General features: G+C 47.2%; 2 protein-coding genes across 3 annotated transcripts in view; one reads left to right on the top strand and one right to left on the bottom strand.

Moving 5' to 3' along the window:
- Nucleotides 1–403: 403 nt before the first annotated feature.
- Cib1 (calcium and integrin binding 1) lies at nt 404–5,437 on the bottom strand. 2 transcript variants are annotated; one of them, XM_028873740.2, is made up of 7 exons: nt 5,147–5,437; nt 4,982–5,016; nt 3,375–3,483; nt 1,709–1,859; nt 1,470–1,588; nt 1,292–1,380; nt 404–633 (listed from the first exon to the last, which is right to left on the bottom strand). In XM_028873740.2, exons 1-7 carry the CDS (start codon nt 5,195–5,197, stop codon nt 612–614), a joined length of 576 nt encoding a protein of 191 aa, XP_028729573.1. In that variant the 5' UTR covers nt 5,198–5,437; the 3' UTR covers nt 404–611. The 2 variants fall into 2 exon arrangements, with proteins under 2 accessions (XP_028729573.1, XP_037053953.1); XM_037198058.1 differs by lacking the exons at nt 4,982–5,016; nt 5,147–5,437 and adding an exon at nt 4,053–4,274.
- A 94-nt stretch (nt 5,438–5,531) lies between these two features.
- The window catches only part of Gdpgp1 (GDP-D-glucose phosphorylase 1), an 11,817-nt gene continuing 1,612 nt past the window's right edge, over nt 5,532–15,736 (top strand). Inside the window, exon 1 of the mRNA XM_028873741.2 lies at nt 5,532–5,866. Coding sequence (XP_028729574.1) covers nt 5,783–5,866 — 84 coding nt within the window. The 5' untranslated portion in view covers nt 5,532–5,782. The remainder of the gene's footprint in view (nt 5,867–15,736) is intronic.

The following is a 15,736-nucleotide window of genomic DNA, read 5'->3' as shown; positions in this document are numbered from 1 at the left end:
ATCCTCCTGTCTCTGCCTCCCCAGGGCTGAGACTTAAGGACTGAGGTCCTCATGCTCTGAGGCAGACACTTGAACAAGTGAGCCATCTCCCCGGCCTGGCTCTGCTTTCAAGTTTTATCTTTTTGGGGCTTCCAAGCCTTTTTCTAAAGGATGACTGATGTCACCTGGTGGAGTGTGGTTCTTAGCGGGGTGAATCCCTGTCCTCTGCACCCAGTTCGGGGCACAGGAAGGACTTTTTTTACTCTTCAGTGTTGTAAAGCTTTCAGATGATGATGTGGTAAAATTGACTTTTCTTTGGCATGCCATTCTGTAAGCTCTCACACGTGTGGAAATGAACTTGAGTGTCTCCAAAGCGGTGGCGATCAGCGGCTCGTACAAAGTCTGCTAGTGTCACACAGGGAAGTCGAACATTTCTAAACCTTTATTACCGATTAGTAAAAACCGTGATGAGAACAGCAGTGAGAAGGGGAGGGAGGGCCTCCCCTGCCGGTGGGCCAGACTGCAGTACCCTCTCCAGGCTGGGCCGGCCCCGGGCCTGACAGCACAGGCCGAACCTTGGCCACATCTCAGCAGTGGAAGGTCTTGGACAGGATGTTGGTGCTCAGAAGCCATCACAGGACAATCTTAAAGGAGCTGCATGGGGAAGGAGGGAGTTGGCTTTGGGGCTGGGGATCAAACCCAGGGCCCGACACAGGGTTAAACATGTATACTCCACCACTGAGCTACACTCTAGCCCGTGTCGGGTTTTCTGAGAGAAGGTGCTGCAGACCTTACCAGTCACACCCGCTTCTCTCCTGGGACTTTTTTCCTTTTGGTCCCCCTGAAACAAGTTCTAGCTGACCCTGTGCAGACCAAGCGGGCCTTGGATCGCAGCAGTTCTGTCTTCTCTGTGCTGGGGTCACAGACCTGCACCACCACAGTTTTAAGGTTCTCGTACGAGGGGCTGGAGGTGTAGCTCAGTAGACTGCTTGCCTAACATGTTTGAAACTCTGGGTTCAATCCTTGGCACCACATAAATGAGGCATTCCAGCACTCAGGAGGTGGAGGAAGGGAGACCCCAAGGTCAACATTTAGGCTAGGTGTGGTGGCGTGCAACTTGAACACCAGCACTAGGGAGGCAGAGGCAGCTGGAGTTTAAGGTCAGTCTCAGCTACATGAGACCCTGTCTCAAAACAACAATAATAGAGCGGGCTAGGTCCCTAGTGTGTCCCCTCTGGAAGAACATCCTAAAACACCCCTGTAATATCCCAGAGTAGATGGTACTCAGAATGCAGGGGTGCTCTGGTCACACCTGGCAAAGTCGGGTGAACGAGAAATGACGTGCTGGAACTCGGAGAGATTGATGGTTCCATCCCTGTCAATGTCCGACTCTTCCAGGATCTGGAGAGGGAGAGGCGGGCGGATGTTAGGCTTCAGCCCCAACCCTCCCCCGACCCAGCACCCTCAGGCCCAGCCAGGAGTCAGCTCACGTTGTCGATAAGCTGCTTCATCTCGGAAGCACTGAGCCGTGTGTCCTCGCCCTCTCCTGTGAGGCAGTTCACAAGCCGACTCAGGTCTTCTCTGTCCAGGGTTCCATCATCATCAAAGTCTAGGCAGCAGACACGGAGCAATACAGACATGCACAAGAGGTGTTCCACAAGCTCACCCCGACCCCCACTTCCTGGGTAGGAAGGAGCGAGCAGGCTCCAGCAGTTCTTTGGGTGCTTACCAAAGATGCGGAAGGCATAGTGTGACTTGATGTCTGGGGTTGCTGTGTCACTGAAGACACTCAGGAGGTCCAGGAAGTCCTCGAAGCTCAGGCTGTCCCTGGTAGGGGACGTGGAGAAGACCATGCAGATTCGCTCCTTGAAGGGGTTGGCCTAGGTAAGAAAGCCTTCTGTGAATGTCACAGGGCACTGCCTGGGTTACATGCTCGGCCAACTCAATCGGAAACTTGAGGGAGGGTCTCATAAACCCAGGCTGGCCTCAACTCTCCTGTCTCTACCTCCCAACTGATGGATTACAGGCGTGTGCTGCCATGACTGAGTCCCTTCTGGAAACCTGAGGCAGCTGACTACAGTAGTGGCACTATATGGAGTTCAGGCTCGGAGGGGAGAAACTGAGGCCAGGACATGGAGGGCTCAGGAGGGACCACTAAGCCAGCCAGGGAAGGGGCAGAGATGCCCCCGGGGAGTCTAACTCAGGCTCACCACAACTGGAGTCACAGCAGGAAAAGGAAGGCATCCTGAGCAAAGCAACAAGATGAGCAGATTATTATTCTAAGCGTGTATATGCACATGTGAGCACATGCCACCACACATGGAAGCCAAAGGATAAGTTTCCATAGTCAACTCTCCTCTACCATAGGTTCCAGAGGTCAGACTTAGGTCCTCAGGCTTACAAGGCAAGTGTTTTTATCCTCTAAGCTACTTGGCTGGACCAAGCTGGTCATTTTTAAATATATTTAATCAAACAATTACTTTGTTACAGAGCCAGGCTCTTTGCATAGAAATTTCATAACAGATAGGTGTTATGGTCTTTTCATTCCAGCACCAAGGAGGCAAAGTCTAAGAGTTCAAGGGTAGCCTGGTTTACATAGTGAATTCCAGCCAGGCTAGCTGGGACTCCACAGTGAGACCCTGTCTCAAAATAATAATAATAGCTATTATTCTTATTCACAGTAAGCTGGACATGGGGATGTATGCCTATAATCCCAGCGCTCAGAAGGCAGGAAAAGGAGGGTTGAAACAAGTTCAAGGCCAGTCAAAGCCGCAAAGTAAAACCCAGATCAGAAGAAAGAAGTGGTGGGGTGCTTGCCATGTCAACATAAAGACCTGCATTTAATCCCCAGAGCTGCCGTTTTTAAAAAGAGGAGAGGGCTGGAGAGATGGTTTAGAGGTTAAGAGCACTGGCTGCTCTTCTACAGGTCCTGGGTTCAGTTCCCAGCAACCACATAGAGGGTGGCTCACAACATCTCTTGTGGATCTGTTGCCCTCTTCTGGTATAAAGGTATTCATGCAGATAGAACACTCATATACATAAAATAAATACATAAATCTCAAAAAGCAAAAGATGACTCGGTGATTAAGATCCTGCTCTGTTCTTGTAGAGGACCCTAGTTCTGTCCCTGGCACCCATGACAGGCTGTATGTAACTCACAGCTGCCTGTAACTCCAGCACTAGGGGATCCAACGCCTTCCTTCCGTACTCCACAGGCACTGGCACTTACATGTGTGCAGACCCACACACAAACAATTAACGCATCATCATCAAAACAAACCCAGGGTGTGGTGGCACGTGCTTCCAACCAATCAGAATGGCAGGAAGAGTTAGGGACTGTACCAGAGACAGGGTGGATAGAGGGGGTAGAGGGTGGAGTGGACAGAGGACTGAACCTTGAGCTCTGGAAGGCTGAGAATCTGCTCGGATGACACTCGGATCTGCAGCGACTCCTCCACGCTCCGATGCTCCGGGGGAAGCAACTCACAAAACCGCCTGTGGGCTCTGGCAGAGAGAGGGGAACTTACTGGTGCCTTGGAGCAGCCCAGTCTCCCTGTGTTCCCTACATTCCCATTCCGCATTTTGAACGCCATGTAAATTGGGTGTATGACTAAGTCGTCACGTAACCAGAACTTCAGTCACTGGGCAATCTTCAGTCAAAGAGAGGGAAGTCAGGCACAGCGCAGCAGAGGCCTGGGCTCCCATCTTAAGGTGGGTATTTGTGGAGGGGGGAATGCATGGAATGTGTGTGTGTCTGACACTCTCTGTAACCGTTCTGGCAGGAAAAAGATATTCTAGAGAGATCTGCGCCTCTCCCTTTGGCTGTCAGACTATAGAATCAGTGGTCCTCAAGATATTAGAATTTCCCAGTAATCTCACATGGTAAGAAGGATGAAGCTTGGTATCAGCCAAGGAGGAAATGTCTACCAGGAAGAGATTTCACACAGTTCCAGCAACTTGTCAGATCATCTTTCATAAGACAACAGAGCAGAGACAAGGATGGAGAGACCACATCTTGACCAGACTGTTTAGTTACACATACCTCCTGCCGTGTATTTAAATATAAACCTCACCTCAGCTCGACATGAAGACCGACTTGGAGGGAGGAGCTTGTCACTGGACTTCTTTGTTCTTTTTCCCAGTGTGGCCACATTGGATACATTTGATTTCTCTGCTTTTCAATACTGTCCCTTTAATTGATCTACTGAGGGCAGGTAGCCCAGCCTAGCTGGTTAGGACTACCTGTGGCCCAAGTTCCTGGACTATAACAATTACAGTAACGATTTCAAAGATTCCTGGAGAACGGAGAGGTTAGGGAGGGAGCTATAAGTGACCCTAAACAACGGGGAGAAAAGAGCAACACTACGATGTCACTTTCACTCCAGGGACCCCCTTCTCTCACCCACCACCTCTTTCCCAGTGGAATCACATTGAAAGAGACTAGGAACCTCCCTAGGTCAAGCGTCCTGGCCATCAAATCACTTACAGTGTGCTTTATACGCAAAGTTACCAGAACCCTCTGAACCTGTTTTCCTGTTCTGTAAACCTCCTCCTGAAGATTTAAGTAATGTGGGAATCACTCCGTAACTCCTGGGCAGAGTAAGGGCTCAGTAAACGTTAACGGTTACTGTATTAAACAAGTAAAGTTGGGAGAAGAGCGAGCTAGGCTCCTCAAGGCTTCTTGTTTTTACCAGAGGGCAAAGTCCGCATAGAGCCACAGCTGTTCCAGAAGACAGCAGGAAGCTCGGCAAAGAGGAGGCTAGCAGGACTCAAACAGCCCAACTTTTCCTGGACACACAGAGGTATGCGTGGTGCAAAGTTAAGGCCCGCGCGCGGGCGAGACCTGCACTTGGAGCCTCCGGTTCCAGATCCCGCTGATCTTGATTTCCGTGAAACTCGGCCCCACCCTCGGAAGAGAGGTGTCCAGTCCGTTCCCCGCTAGGACAGCACCCCCCAGACCTCCCTGGGCAATCCCGCAGTGGAGGGTGGGAGTCGGACTCACAGGAGGATCTCCTGCTTGGTCAGGAACGTCAGGTCCTGAAAGGCAAATCCAGACAAGGGTCGGCAAGCCGCCGGCAAGCCACCGCCGCCCCGCCGCCGGCTCCCGAACCCTATTCTGCGGCGCGGGCCCGCACGCGAGCTCCGCGAGAACTGGCGCCCCGCGCACCTGGTACTCGGCCAGCAGCTCCTTGGACAGGCGACTGCCCGAGCCTCCCATCGCCGCGGTGCGCGCCCAGCTCCGCCAACTCTCCCCGGGACTCCGGCAACTTTCTCACTTCCGTCCTCGGGGCCGCGTCCCCGCCCCGTCCCCACAGCAACCGCTGCCCGGACTCCGCCCCCGGGCCCGCCCCTGCGTACAGTGCCCCGGCACCCTCGGCACGGCTCAGTGGGCCAGCTCCCGGCTCCCCGCGGGCCCAGGAGAGCTGGAGGCAGGGCCCGGGGAGGAGCCGGACGCGCCGGGGCGGGGCCCAGGCCTCATGGCCCCGCCTCCTGGTGGGCGGGGCGGGCCGCGCCGCGCGCGCGTGGTGCCGACTGCGCCTGCGTCCGGAATACCACGCCCCTCGCTGTGTTCCGGGATGCGTCTGCGCGCAGAGCCTTGAGATGCATCCGCCTCGTCTAAAGCAGGTGTTGGACACCTCAGTCCTGGGAGGAGGTGGGTAACCTCCACATTTGCTCCCGGGCTGGAGGAGATCCGGTGCCCCTCTGCCGAGAGGGACAGTCCCAGACTCTTCCCAGACACGAGCTGCAGCCCCCACCACCTTGCCACCACCTTGCCGACCCTTCTGGAAGTAGCTTAGCCTTTATGTGCTTTGGGTTTTACCTCTTGAAGCTGTTTGCTGCGGACTCACTTGTGCAGTTATTCCCCATTCGTGGAACAGTTGACAAGGTAGGCTTCCATTTTACAAACATAGATCCAGTTTCAGTGATGTTTCCGGGCGTTTAGAGGTCGGTCCTGTCCACCGATCCCCACTGCTGTTTTGTCGTCACAGCTGACATGCCTCCTTTGACCCAAAGTGCAAGCTTCCAGCTCTAGAGCCCAAGGTTGGTCTGCCTATTTGCTCTTTTCTCCTGTTAACCCCTAGGACATTCAAATAATTACCAGATGCATGTACGAATGAGCAAATTAACACTGCGTGAAAAAGTGAGGGTTCTAAGCTGCTGGGAGGAGGAGTTAATGCCAGTGGTCAGCTTGATTGGGTCTGGAGTCAAGTAGAGGGCAACAGCGCTGGGCACTCCTGGGAGGGATTTTCGGTCAGATTCTTTGAAGTGGGCATGTGCACAGTGCCTTCCGGTGGTAGCCCATACAAAAGGAAGTGGAAGAAGGGAACTGCTTTGGGCCTGTTTGCCATCGCTTGCTGATAAGTTCGTCCCTCCTTTACTGCCACTGTGGAATTCATTTGCTGACGTTAGAATCAGCCTCTTCAGCTTCCCACTCAGACTAAATAAAGACCAGCAGCTCTCCAGGAACCGTCCAGATTGGGATTGCTGAGACACCCATCCTTGTGGACTGAGCAACTAACATTGTTTGTCTGTCCAGACCATATCGAGTAAACCAATCTAATAAATCCCCGTTTAGTATATAGTCATCAGTTCTGTTCCTCTAGTGCAGTGGTTCTCAGCCTTCCTAACGCTTTGACCCTTTAATACAGTTCCTCATGTTGTGACCCTCAACTATAAAATTATTTTTGTTGCTACTTCATAACTGTAATTTTGCTACTGTTATGAATTGTAATGTAAATGTTTGTGTTTTCCGATGGTCTTAAGGGACCCCTTAAGGGGTCGAGACCCACAGGTAGAGAATCACTACTCTAGAGTAACCTAATACAGATTCTCTCTCTCTCTCTCTCTCTCTCTCTCTCTCTCTCTCTCTCTCTCTCTCTCACTCACACACACACACACACACACACACACACACACACACCACCACCACCACCACCACCACCACACCACCACCACTATAGTATATAAGCAAAAGACCAATAAAGTTAAAAACAAAAGCCCAAACAAAGCATTATGGGACAAAAGGAATTCTCCCAAAATACTATCGAGTTAGTTTTGAGTTGGCCATCTACTGCTGGGCATGGGGCCTGCCATTGAGTATGGTTTGTATCCCCAGTGAGACTCCAGTGTATAAATTCTTTTTAATGATTTATTTTTATTTTATGTGCATTGGTGTTTTGCCTGCATGTATGTCTATGTGAGGGTGTCAGATCTTGGAGTTACATACAGTTGTTAGCTGCCATGTGGGCACTGGGGATTGAACCTGGGTCCTCCGGAAGAGCAGTCTCTGCTCTCAACCGCTGAGCCGTCTTTCCATTCCCCAAATTCATTCTTGATTGTACTCACTCATTCTAATTTCTGAGCTTTATTAAACCTGAGCATATATGTCTTAGTTTAAAGTTACTAAATAAGTTGGATTGGTGGCACAGATCTATAAGCTCAGCTACTTAGGAGGCTTGAAGCAGAAGGATCACAAGTTCAAGGCTAGCCTGGGCAAACTAGTGAAACCCTAGCTCAAGATTTAAAAAAAAGCCGGGCGGTGGTGGCGCACGCCTTTAATCCCAGCACTCGGGAGGCAGAGCCAGGTGGATCTCTGTGAGTTCGAGGCCAGCCTGGGCTACCAAGTGAGCTCCAGGAAAGGCACAAAGCTACGCAGAGAAACCCTGTCTCGAAAAACCAAAAAAAAAAAAAAAAGATTTAAAAAAAAAATCCACTAATAATGAAAAAGGGGATAGTGATGGGTCTTAGGGTTTCTGTTGTTGTGATAAGACACCATGACCACAGCAACTTGGGCAGGGAAGCGTCTGTTTCATCTTACAACTCTCAGGTTAACTTCATCACTGAGTAGAGTCAGGAATGAATCACCCTGGAATCAGGAACTTAAGTGGAAGCCATGCAGAAACACTGCTTACTGGCTTGCTCCAACTGCTTTCTTGTTCAACCCAGGACCACTTGCCCAGGAGTAGTATCACCCACAATGGGCTGGCCCTCCCATATCCATCATCAGTCAAGAAAATGCTGCACAGACTTTCCTCCAGGCCAGTCTGATAAAACCTCAGCTGAGATTTCCTCTTCCCAGATATGCCTAGGTCTGTGTCAAGTTGAGAATGAATGAATGAATGAATGAATGAATGAATGATAAGTAACCAGAACAGGCTGTAACTCAGTCTAACATGTTTAAGGCCCTAGCTTTGATCCCCCAGTACCACAAAAATAAATAAATAGGAAGAAGGAAGGAAGGAAGGAAGGAAGGAAGGAAGGAAGGAAGGAAGGAAGGAAGGAAGGAAGGAAGGAAGGAAGGAAGGATTACTTTTTGGTAAGAGGAGAGAAGAGAAACAGACTCAGGGATAAAAAACAGCAATAATAGTCTTTTATTCATGACATAAACCTGCAAGAGATGCAGTCTCTAAGAATCCAGCCCATTGTCTTGGGGTGGTCATGGGGCAGAAAAAGTTGGGATGGGGGTTGGTTGGAAGGCTTCCTCTTTTGGCCTGCAGTTGCCCGGAGGAACAGATGAATCAGGTGTCAGGCGATCAATCAGTATTTCTCATGGCAGCCATTACTGGGGACCATAGGGCAGGGAAGGCAAGAATCTAGAAAAACAAGTTACTTTAGTTCTGGAAACCAAATTACTTTCATCTTGGAGTTTGTCACTGCACCCCCAATGGGGATGGATCACAAAACAGACGTGGCTGACGGTTCGAAGGCCCTGTCCTGGTCCTCTCCAACCAGACTTCCCCCTCTGCGCTCTCCGTGGTTCAGCCGCTGTGCGCATGCCTCCTAGGATCTGCACAGTGTCTTGTATTCTCCCACACGTTGTCTCCTATTCACAGTTTAAGTTAACTCTAGTTAGGGTTGGGTTAATGTCTTTTTCCTCCACTCCGCAAACCTCATAAGGAGCTCTGAGACCCATGATCTCCTGTACCGAGTGACCAGTGTTCCCTGCGCGGCATAGTAAGGTGTCCGTCTGCACATAACTGCTATCACTACTTCCACGTGTGATTTCCACTGTGTGCAAATATTTCACGAAGGGCGGGCCATGCTAGGGGAATGCCAAAAGCAATCATTTTTGTGTGAGGACAGGCCATTTGTTTTGGCGTGTTGTCGAGATAGGTTCCTATAGTTCATGCTGGCCTGGAACTGGCCATTGTAGCTATACCTATTTTTAATTTTTTTTTAATTTTATAGTTTTATTCTAAGTGTGCCTGTGAATGTATGCACATGTGTCTGCATACATGTGCCTGCAGGTGCCATGGAAGCCAGAGGATGTTGGATCTCTTGGAGCTTGAGTTATAGGCAGTTGTGAGCCATTTGATCTAGGATTGGAACTCCCAATTCTCACAATTAAGGAACAAGCACTCTTTTTTTTTTTCCTTTTTAAAAGATTTATTCATTTTTACATGCACTGGTGTTTTGCTTGCATGTCTTTGAGGTGCCAGATTTCCTGGAACTGGAGTTACAGGCAGTGTGAGCAGCCATGTGGTTGCTGGGAATCAAACCCAGAAGGTCCCCTGGAAGAACAGCCAGTGCTCTTAACCACTGAACCATCTCTCCAGCCCAGGCAACAAACATTCTTTTTTTGTTTTTTTTTTGTTGTTTTTTTTTTTTTTTTTTTTTTTTTTGGTTTTTCGAGACAGGGTTTCTCTGTGTAGCTTTGCACCTTTCCTGGAACTCACTTGGTAGCCCAGGCTGGCCTCGAACTCACAAAGATCTGCCTGCCTCTGCCTCCCGAGTGCTGGGATTAAAGGCGTGCGCCACCACCGCCCGGCTTTTTGTTTGTTTTTTGAGACAGGGTTTCTCTGTGTAGCTTTGTGCCTTTTCCTGGATCTCTCTCTGTAGACCAGGCTGGTCTCGAACTCAGAGGCTTATTCTTAATTATGAATGCCTGACCTTAGCTGCCTTGTTTCTTGCCATCTTTTCTTAAATTACCCCGTCTGTCTTTTGCCTCTGGGCTTTTCCCTTTCTCTTTTTCTTTTTTTTCTAGATTTATTTATTTATTATGTATACAGTGTTCTGTCTGCACACACCTCTGCAGGCCAGAAGAGGGCACCAGATCTCACTACAGATGGTTGTGAGCCATCATGTGGTTGCTGGGAATTGAACTCAGGACCTTTGGAAGAACAAGTAGTGCTCTTAACCTCTGAGCCATCTCTCCAGTCCGCCCTTTCTCTATTTCTGTGTCTCTTTCTTTCTTACCCCCTTGCTGGTTGTGTAGCTGGGTGTCTGGCCCCTTGCATCCTCTTCCTTCTCTTGCTCCTTCCTCTTTCCTCCTAGATTTCTCCTATATATTCTCTCTGCCTACTAGCCCCACCTATCCTTTCTCCTGCCTTGCTATTGGCCATTCAGCTTTTTACTAGGCTGTCAGTTGTTTAGACCAGCAAAATAACACAGCTTCACAGAGTTAAACAAATGCAACATAAACAAAGTAACACACCTTAAAATAATATTCTACAGCATTTCCTTTTTGTCTGAATAAGAAAGGTTTTAACTTTAATGTAGTGAAACTATACACAACAGGGCTGGAGAGATGGCTCAGAGGTTAAGGGCACTGGCTATTCTTCCAGAGGTCATGAGTTCAATTCCCAGCAACCACATGGTGGCATACAACCATCTATAATGAGATCTGGTGCCCTCTTCTGGAGTGCAGGCATACATGCAGGCAGAATACTGTATACATAATAAATAAATACATCTTTAAAAAAAACTATACACAACAAAAACAGTTATCAAGTAAGAATTTACAATATTCTGTCCATTTGTAGTTAGCATATTCAGAGAAAATAATGCATTATCTACCCTATCTTAGTGAATCCAAAAGTTTTTTTTAAAATAATATATTCAAATTTATTTTATGTGCATTGGTGTGAAGGTGTCAGATCCCCTGGAATTGGAGTTACAGACAGTTGTGAGCTGCCATGTGGGTGCTGGGAATTAAACCAGGGTTCTCTGGAAGAGCAGCCAGTGCTCCTAACTGCTGAGCCATCTCTCCAGCTCATGAATCCAAAGTTTTTTATACCTAACTTACTTTCTGTCATAACTAAGGAAAACTACAAGTATAACTATCTAGTCTTCAACTCCATCAAAGACCCATAAGGATGTAATATTACCTAACAACAGAGACATTTTTCTGCCTGGACAGCCACCCAAAGTTCCTCTGCAACATTGAGGCATCCATCTTCAGCCTATAGGCCTAGAGTATCAGGCAGACTTGTCAGTGAAGAGGGCACCAGCTCAAATTATAGATGGTTTTGAGCGATCATGTGGAATTGAACTCAGGACCTCTTGAAGAACAGCCAGTGCTCTTAACCTCTGAGCCATCTCTCCAGCCCTGACCTATGTTTCTTGATTGTCTTATATAGGTTAATAATAATAGCTTTCAAAAACTAGAACTTCCCCCTATATTTCCAAATGAACTGCATATGTACAATACCTTAAACAAGAGCAAAAACATATATACAATATGTTGTAACAAAAATGACCTTAAATTTGTATCAATATACAAAAGTCCTTTAAACAAAAGTAGAAACATATACACAGTATAACAAAAATAACTTTAAATTTGTATCAATATACTATATTCTCCTAAATGATAACAAACATCCATAACCCACCAAATAACCAAAAGCCCCCCACGCCCCTCTTGGAAATGTGGACGTCTGGTTCTCCAAACGGCTTCCTGCTGTCTGTGGGTGAAGGTATCTTTTTTAGGGATCGCTGAGAATATTTAAGATAATGGCCAAGTCCTGGGAAGACCAGCAGTAACCTTTGCTGATAGATATCACTTGTTGTGGTGATATTTTTGTTTGTGCTTTAACAAATAAAGCTTGCCTGGAGATCAGAATGCAGAGCTAAACCACTAGTTAGCCATAGAGGCCAGGCAGTGGTGGCACACACCTTTAATCCCAGCACTTGGAATCTCACGCCTTTGTTCCCAGTACTTGGGAGGCACACATGCCTTTAATCCCAGCACTAGGGAGGCCGATATATGAAGTGATATGGCTGGGTTGAAAAAGGACTATAAGGCGGGAGGAGACAGGAGTCAGTCCTTTTCGACTGAGGAGTTGGTGAGGTGAGAGATGGCTGTGGCTTGTTCCTTTGTCTCTCTGATCTTTCAGCATTTACCCCAATATCTGGCTCCAGGTTTTGATTAAGACCAATTAGGATTCGTGCTTCAACCTGTCAAGATTCAGGGGGTCTCACCTGATCAAACCTGATCCCTGTTAACCCTGAAGGGATCCACAACCCCTCATCTCCTATGGGAACAAAACTCCAAAGCATTTTTTACTTCCATTTGACAAATATATTTTTTTACTTTTTTAAAGTTAAGGCATTCCTAAAGTATCTAGATTTGTTCAATTTACAGTCCAGTTCACAATTTCATGTCTCCTAAAATTCAAAATCAACTCAATAACATACAGGATACAGACTCCCTATGTATTTCCTGTTTCTACATGATTTATTCTTTTTTATATTACTTTACTTCTCTCTTTAAAGACTTTAAGCGAGGCGGTGATGGTGCTGGGGACTGGCCACCCAGCTCCCAAATAAATTACACACGGAGGCTTATTCTTTATTATAAATGCTCGACCTTAACTTGGCTAGTTTCTAGCCAGCTTTCCTTAACTTTAAATTATGCCCATCTGTCTTTTGCCTTGAGGCTTTTTACCTTTCTCTATTTCTGTATACCTTTTCTTTCCTTCTTACTCCATGTCTGGCTGGGTGGCTGGCTCCTGAAGTCCTCCTTCTTTGGCTACTTCTTTTTTCATTTATCCTCTCTGCCTGCCAGCCCCGCCTATTTCTCTTTCCTGCCTTGCTATTGGCAGTTCTGTTCTTTATCAGACAGTCAGGTGTTTTAGGCACAGTAACACAGCTTCACAGAGTTAAACAAATGTAACATAAACAAAAGTAACACACAAAATAATGTTCTACAACACCTTAGGTTTACTTCTATGTATCATTTTGTTTATTTTCTTCTGGTTTGCCAGGATGAATGTGTGGACCAGCAAAGATGAGGGAGAACAAACAGGCTGAAGCTGGTCTCTCTCTGTCTCCCTCCCTCCCTCCCCACTTATCGTCGTGCAAGAGGAACCTGCCAGACTCTGTTTTGAAGGCAGGAGCCATTATGCTGTATTTTCAAAAATAAGTTTCTATTTACTGTGTGAGTTGAGTAGCTCTTGTTTCCTGGAACCTGACCTTCCCCAACCCATGACCTTGATTCTTTAGACCCTGACACTCCCTCTTTCTGACCCCTCCTAATCACATGGTAAGTGATCATATGATGTTTTTTAAAGTTTGGTTTTTTTTTTTTAATTTCCTTATTGCCCCATTGTCTCCCTTCTGTGAAACTACCACTAGTGATTTTACTCCTTAAAAGGGGCCCAAGAAGTGGATTCGGGGCTGCTCTATTTAAACCAACTTGGGAATCAGTCACTGGTCAGCTCTTGGGTGCACTCCAATAAAAATCAGGCTTGCTTCAAATTTGGCTCAAACTATGGTATTGGTTTTAATCTTGTCGTTGGTATTAACATGCAGATTCTTACTGTGTAGGCTGTTTTGGACGTAGAGTTGGTCCTGACAGCCTCACAAATGCTGGGGTCACAAGTGTGTGTCACCACCTCTGACTCAGTCTGATTTTTATTTTTGAGAAAGGATCTCATGTAGCTCAGGCTGGCCTCAGATTCACTGTGTAGTCAATGCTGAACTTCTGATCTGCCTGTCTTCACCTCCCAAGTGCTGGGGTCATAGGCATGAGCTACCACACCCAGATTATTTAGTCCTGGCGATCAAACCCAAGGCTAGGCAGATAGTCTACCACCTGAGTGAGCTATGTTGTGGGATATTTGTACACTGTGTGAAAATGTATTGCTGTGATTGATGTCATAAAAGCTGACAACCAATAGCTAGGCAGGAGGGATAGGTATTTGCCTTCAAGGCAAAGAGAGAACTCTGAGAAGAGGTGGAATCACCAACCAGACTTGGAATAAGCAACATGAGCAGTATGGAGAGACGAGGTAACAAGCCACCCAACAGAACATAGATTAAAATTAATGGGTTAGTTTAAGGTATAAGAGCTAGGGGGACAAGCCTAAGCTAAGGCCAAACTTTCATAATTAATTATGTCTCCATGTCCTTATTTGTGAGCTGGTAGCCCAAAGAAAAATTCAACTACAGGTCTACAACCAGAGCCCTCAGAAAATTTAAATTATGTGTGTATATATACATACATACATACACACACACACACACACACACATAGTGTTGAGTTTATTTGTTGTTTGTGTATGGTGTGTGTGTGTGTGTGTGTGTGTGTGTGTGTGTGTGTGTGCACCTGCCACACATGTAGAGGTCATAGGACAACTTTGGGTGTTGGTCTCCACCTTCTATCTTAGGGCAGGAACACTGGAATTACAGGCATGTAGCACGCTCAACTATACTTGGCTTCTGGGGATTCAAACTCAGTTCTTCACATTTGCAAGGCAGGTGCTATAGCTAGAGTTTTCCTGTCTTGCCCACAGTCAGGACAAATCTCTGTCACCCGCCAGTCCCACAGCCGCTCAGACCCAACCAAGTAAACACAGAGACTTATATTGCTTACAAACTATATGGCCGTGGCAGGCTTCTTGCTAACTGTTCTTACAGCTTAAATTAATCCATTTCCATAAATCTATACCTTGCCACGTGGCTTGTGGCTTACCGGCATCTTCACATGCTGCTTGTCATGGCAGCGGCTGGCAGTGACTCATTCCGCCTTCCTGTTCTTTCTTTTCTCCTCTCTGTTAGTCCCGCCTATACTTCCTGCCTAGCCACTGGCCAATCAGTGTTTTATTTATTGACCAATCAGAGTAATTTGACATACAGACCATCCCACAGCTAGCTGCAGCAGGCAGTAAGGCTCTTAGCTCTGATCTCTTGGCTTTCTTCTTTGCATTGGTTCTGTGTTTCTTATTTAATAAGACAGTTGGTTACATCTACAAGGTGCTTTACCAACTAAGCCAGGTTGGGGGGGGGCTGTTCACAGAGATATGCCTCTGCCTCCTGAGTGCTGGGATTGAAGGCATGCACCACTATGCCTGGCTATATTTTTAATTCAGTAAAAACACCCTCATTTGCAGATGGTGGAATTATGAACAATGTCTATGTTTTCTAAATATTTTACCAAGGGCACATATTATCCCTTACTTTTATTTTTTATTTTCTTTGGTTTTTCAGGATTTTTAATGCATCCAAATGAGGGGCCTGGTTCATTTTAGCTCCTTTGCTTCCAAACCAGGGGGAAGGGACACCTTCAGCTCCTCTACCTTCTCCTTGTCTATGATGACCAGGCTGTAATCCTGCAGCATCAAACCTTGAACTGCACTGACTTGAGCTGACTGACTTGGCATCCTTTTGCCTGTGAGCAGCAAATGCTTGACTTCCTCAATTTTCCGAGGCATGTCAACAGATTCCTATCAGTTTTATAAGTAGGAAAAAAAAAGATGATTCAAAAATAATCTCTGGTTGTGCTATGGTGGTGCGCCTTTGATCCCAACACTTGGGAGGCAGAGGCAGGTGGATCTGCAATTTCCAGGCCAGCCTGGGCTACAGAGAGAGTTCCAAGACAGCCAGGGCTACACAGAGAAATCCTGTCTCAAAAACCCAATAAATAAATCATCATCATCATCATCATCGTCATCTCTGGGCTGGGCCATGATTGTGCAGACCTCTGGGAATGGGCTGCTCTCCTCCGTACTTACGCACTCTCTTCATCTCTGATTGT

This window comes from Peromyscus leucopus, chromosome 1 (assembly GCF_004664715.2).
Source record: "Peromyscus leucopus breed LL Stock chromosome 1, UCI_PerLeu_2.1, whole genome shotgun sequence".
NCBI classification, from domain to species: domain Eukaryota; kingdom Metazoa; phylum Chordata; class Mammalia; order Rodentia; family Cricetidae; genus Peromyscus; species Peromyscus leucopus.
This window is presented reverse-complemented; position numbering and strand designations above follow the sequence as displayed.